This window comes from Centrocercus urophasianus, unplaced genomic scaffold, assembly GCF_019232065.1.
Source record: "Centrocercus urophasianus isolate 14NV4802_14NV808 unplaced genomic scaffold, USGS_Curo_1.0 seq_322, whole genome shotgun sequence".
In the NCBI taxonomy this organism is placed as follows: Eukaryota; Metazoa; Chordata; class Aves; order Galliformes; family Phasianidae; genus Centrocercus; species Centrocercus urophasianus.
This window is the reverse complement of record NW_024884892.1, coordinates 5,689-11,129: the sequence shown is the minus strand read 5'-3', so window position 1 is coordinate 11,129 and position 5,441 is coordinate 5,689. Positions and strand designations below refer to the sequence as shown.

The 5,441-nt window shown below is 44.6% G+C and overlaps 1 protein-coding gene across 3 annotated transcripts in view; it reads left to right on the top strand.

Annotated features, from left to right (window-relative positions):
• Positions 1–5,091, top strand: part of LOC122166250 (UV radiation resistance-associated gene protein-like) — a 20,271-nt gene extending 15,180 nt beyond the window's left edge. For all 3 annotated transcript variants that reach the window (XM_042829873.1, XM_042829872.1, XM_042829875.1), the window contains exons 5-6: positions 1,106–1,180; positions 4,987–5,091. In XM_042829873.1, the coding sequence (XP_042685807.1) occupies positions 1,106–1,180; positions 4,987–5,076 (165 nt within the window). In that variant the 3' untranslated portion in view covers positions 5,077–5,091. The remainder of the gene's footprint in view (positions 1–1,105; positions 1,181–4,986) is intronic.
• The last annotated feature ends 350 nt before the right edge of the window (positions 5,092–5,441 follow it).

Here is a 5,441-nt window from a genome sequence, read left to right as displayed (position 1 = left end):
GAATCCTAGAATCCTAGAATCCTAGAATCCTAGAATCCTAGAATCCTGGTTCTCATGGTTTGAAGTGACCTGTAAGATCATCCAGTCCAACCATCTCATCACCATTGCCACCACCAGCACTGAACCACATCTCGCAGCTCCTCATCCTGTTGCCTCTTGAACGCTGCCAGGGATGGTGCCTCCACCACCTCCCTGTGCAGCCATTGCAGTGCCTGACCACTCTCTGATAGAAACAGTTCTGCCTTATGTCCAACCTAAATCTCTGCTACAACTTGCAGCCATTGCCCTGTGTCCTGTTTGTTGCCTGGGAGAAGAGGCCAGGCCCTTTGACACCACAGCCTCCCTCCATGCAGTTGCAGAGTGCAGTCAGGTCTGCCCTGAGCTCCTCTTCTCACCCTCACCAATCCCAGCTCCCTCAGCCGCTCCTCATCAGCCCTGTGCTCCACACCCCTCCCCGTTTCGCTGCCCTTCTCTGCACGCTGCAGGGCCTCAACATCTTTCCTGCAGTGAGGAGCCCAAATCTGAACCCAGCACTCGAGGTGCGGCCTCACAGAGCTGAGTGCAGGGGATGCTCCCCTCCCTGCTCTGCTGGCCATTCCTCATGCAGCCCAGGCTGCTGTTGGCCCTCTTGCCCACCTGGGCACACTGCTGGCTCCTGTTCAGCCCAGCACCAACCAACACCCCCAGGTCCTTCTCTTCTCCACACTCATCCAACCACTCATCCCCAAGCCTATAATGCTGCATGGGGTTGTTGTGGCCAAACAACACTTGGACCCGGCACTCGGCCTTGTTGAACCTCATCCCATTCACCTCAACCCAGCGGTTCAACCTGTCTAAATCCCTCTGAAGGGCCTCCCTACCCTCAGGCAGATCCACACCACCTCCCACCTTCCAAGGGACGTGGCTGAACGTACTCAGCAGCAGTTGTGAAGGATGTGATATAAATGCTTTTTCTGTGGTTAAATTCAGTTTGCTGTCAGGTTTCTTCTTCTGAACTGGAAAAACTGAGCTGAAAAACTGTGTTTCATCATCAAGGTTTATGCTCAGCTGCAGTGCAGAGCCATAAGAAGTTGGCCTTAAAATCATTTCTTTTCTTTTCTTACAGATACATGCAAGAAACCCAAACGAGATTATTTTTGGTCTCAATGATGGTTATTATGGAGCTTCGTATGAGCAGAAGGTGAGGATATCATTTACTTGTTCAGCTTGTCAGTACTGGTGATGAGCTGAAATTCAATTTCTGGACTGAAATTTTCATGCTTGGATGCTCGAAACATTAAAGTATCTTGGTTTTGAGAAGGAATATTTTCTTGACACGATGCATTGGGACTGCTGCTTCTGTTGCTTGTACATTTGAGCTGTTCATGCAAGACTTAGAGCTTACCAAAGACCTAAGGAGTCCTGGTTACTGCAAATAAGCTTTGATGCTCTGTCCCTCGAGGCAGGCATTTCATTCAAATTTAAAGCATCTTGAAAGTGATGAGACCAATTTTGGTCTCTTTTTTTTTTTAATTAAAAAAAAAAAAAGCATTTTTCTCTTTATTTTTGTTGTCCTTCCTTGTAGTTTATTCTTGTTGCAAGAGCTAAAGCTTTTGTTGCCCTGCTCTGATTTCTTCTGGTCAGCTCCTCAACCAAACTATGCTGTATAATACACACCTCCTGTATGCAACTCACTTGTCTGCAGTTCAAGCCAAACTAATTGGCATTGACTCTTCCTGTAGCATTCAGAAGCTGTGTGTACCTGAGGAATATTTCTGTTCTTAACAGTTAATCCCTAGTTTTAATGCTAGATATTCTGAATATGAAGCAGCCTCACTTTGGTGGGTGTACTAGCTATTACCAAGCACTACCTAAAACCTTTAGGAAGGGATGCTTTTTGTCAGGAGCCTGTTCCTGTTCCTGTAGAATCTGCATGTGATACCTTTTCCCTTTGGCAACGTCAGTGTTCTCTGATTTCTGAGGGTGCTTCTTCATTTTTATCTTCTTGTTCACTTACACCAGAGCTTACAAAGCCTTCTGACTGCAGATGTGTCCAGATGCCATTCTGCAGGTCTGTTGCAAACCCCTTGCAGCACTCAGTGCTGGCAGTGTCCTCTTAGTACACATCTCCTTAGGAATCATGATAGTAGTGTTCTCCTAACTCAGTTTCTCCCATTTTGCTTCAAAGAATCCCTATTTATTTAACGATCCTTTGAACTGCTGTTGAAACAGCCAGGCTAGATCTATAAATTCTTACAATAATATGCATTTTATTAAAGGGGAGAATAAATATTTATGATTCTGAATGTCCTTTTCATTAAAGAAGTCTGCTGAGCCAAAGGAAGGGAACTGTTGGAATGAAACATTCTGGAGACTTCTTATCCAACTCTGTTTCAAAACATGTTATAGATTTACAGGTGATCCATGAGATGCATGCTCCCATCTCCTATCTTGCCAACTCCTCTGTGACAAAAGAGGTGGGAGCCTGGAATCTACTGCTGCAGAGCAATCTGAAGTAGGACAGGAACATTAAGTGCTGCCACGATTGTTTTTCTTGATTAAAGCTGGCAGCTTGCTGATCAAATTGATAGACACAAACAGTAAGAACAGTGTGCCCACATGAGCTCAATGGACAGCTTTGAACTCAAAGCACTGGAAATTTACATCTTTGCTACGTGATGCACGTCAGCTGTTGTTTTAGAACCTTCCAGCCCTCTTTCCTGCAAAGTAACCTTCAAAATACATCTTTGTGCTCAGAATTCTTGCCCTGTACGAATCTTCCGTGCTGTAACTTGGGGAAACAGAAAGCTGTAGCACTGCATTGGTAGAGAAATGTGAGGCTTACAGCTCAGTGTCAGAACAGATGTGCTCTGCAGGCTGCTTTGTCCCTGCTCACTGATTCTCCACAGAGTTGTACTCCCAACTTCTGCTGCTGTTCGAGGCTTTGGTTGGTTGTTTTGATAGCATTGCAGTGACTTTCTTAAAACCATCTTTCTCCTCTGCCTTCCTGGCTTTCAGACTTTTTTCCAACCCTTGGGTTCTTGTTGCTAACTGACCCTTAACACTTTCCCTTTGTTCTTGCAGTCATAGCTTTTCAACAAGAGCGTCAGGGAAGTGGGGTTGGCTTTCCCTCAGTGACCAACTTGCTGTTGATTCCTTAAAGAAATAATAGGAGAGCTAGTAACTCAAAGCTCTAGGTAACTCAAAGCATTTAGCAGTGCTGAGGGATAAGATGGACAGAAGACTGAGTTATTTTCTTCAGGCTTTACTGAGCTGCAGCTCTCTTTCCAACGATCAAGCAGTAAGACTTTCTCTCTTTAGAGTACATAATCTACATCAGCAAGGTACAAACCCTGCATCTACCTTTTTCTTCCCCCTAATGCAGCTGGATCTCAGCCATGTTACAGAAATAAAGCCTTTGTGTGCTTGTTGTAAGTACTTGTGCCTATATCTGTAATATGTACTGCAGCAGAGAAGCAGACAACTCTGCTTCTGAAGAGCAAGCCTATTCAGTAACTAAGCTTGAAACCTTTCCTTTGCCCAGAGATGTGGTGGGTGCCCCAACCCTGGAGACATTTGGAGGCTCTGAGCACCTGATGGAGCTGTGTGTGTCCCTGTTCACTGCAGGGGAATTGGACCAGATGGCCTTCATAGGTCCCTTCCAGCTTTAAGGATTCTGACTATTCTGTGTCCTGCAAATTACCTCAGAGTAGAGCAGGTTGTGTAGAGCACTCTGTCTGTGTTATTGGGCATTTCTATTCAATCTTTCTGTGTTATGGGGGGAAAAGAGAAGGCTACAACGTGCTACTGGGCTGAGCTCTTCTCATCCTGCAGCCAGGTGATCCCAGGCTGCTTCACTTGTTCTCTGGAGAGCTGTGTGCCTTGCTTTTGGAAGGCACTGTTTCTTGAAACAAAATCAACTTTGTGGTTGCAAAACGCTTCCAGTTTTCCACCTACCTGATTCAGGGATTAAGCCATCTTTCTTCTGTTTTTTTTTTTCTTTTTTTTCTGGGGCTGTGAATACAGATTTCAACATGTGGTATCAAAAGTCTTGAGAATGGGAATGAGGAGCAGAGGAGGCTGCTGATAGGGTTGGTTGCTGATAGGTGATTGGGGTTGGAACTACATGATCCTTGAGGTCCCTTCCAACCCGGGTGATTCTGTGATTCTGTGATTCTGTGATAGGGTGCCTCTGTTGCAGTGTGGTGCTTAATGTAACACGCAGGTCTTCAGATTATGTAGATGCTGCTGCGTGGCCTGTGGCTCTTGCAGCTCTGTAGGTGTTGAAACTCAACTGCATTTCAACACCTTCCGTATGAGAACAGCCTGTTGAGGCAGGTAGAGAATATATAAATAGGGCTTCTTGCAGTTGTATCACCTATTTTAGCATACTTTCTCTACTGAAATGAATATTCATGACTTTTTTTTCCTGCAGTCTTTCAAGTTTCTGGCAGTGCTGCTGGATTGTTGGACCTGTTTACAGCTTGCTTTGTCCTGTGAAGAAACAGCTCAGAGCCATTGTGCCATTTCACAGCACTTGTGTGGCTATACCTGATAGGGAGAAGTTTGCTATCACACCTTTCCAGGGTGAAGAATTGCCTGTTGGACTGTGTTGTTCTGCCTTTGTTGCTCTCTTAAGAATGACACAGAGTTACTGTAACTTCCAGAAAGCATTCTGTATCTGAAAAACTTCAGATTTGATCTTTTAAGCATCTTTTAAGTGAAGGGAGGGCTTCATCAGTCAAAAAAAAATACACTGTGTCTAGAAAACTATGTTAATGACACTGTGTTAATGACCTGTATCATTGTGTAGCTAAGTGTAGTTGCAGTCCAGGCTTGAGCTGCCACTGTTGCCTTCTCGAATCAGTTCTACCAACAGAATGTAAGCTTGTATGAAGGTGCATTTAAAACATTAAATTCAGGATTATCTGATGTGCGTTGATAAGACAAGCTTGTAGTCCAGATGGAAGCATTTTTGATGTCTGACTGTTCTTTCTTTGCCTTAAGGATCACTCAGGTACCCTGAAGAACAGCCTCCTCCAGGTGGATCAGAACTGCGTTCGTAACTCTTACGATGTCTTCTCTTTGCTTAGGTAAGGATGTTGAAAATACTCTATCAAGCCATTTTAGCTTTTTCAAAGCATATAGAAAGAGCTTTTCCAAGTATGGAATCCATCTTCTTTGGCTTAGATGTGTTAGGGGTTATCTGGGCAGGGTGGATGTACTGCTGGTGGCGAGGAGATGAGCCTTGATGCATCTTTCTTGCTGTCCTTGCTGCTGCTGATGAACACTTGAGCACAGTGATGTTGAACTGCCTGCAGAGCTTGCCTGTGGACTGCCTTGCAAGCATTGAAATCATGAAGCTTCTCTGGTAGGGAGTTTCTATGGAAAGCCCTTCATTTTCCTCAACAAAATGAAAACTGTTCTAAAGGGATTTAAAGAATGACATCGAAGCACCTTGC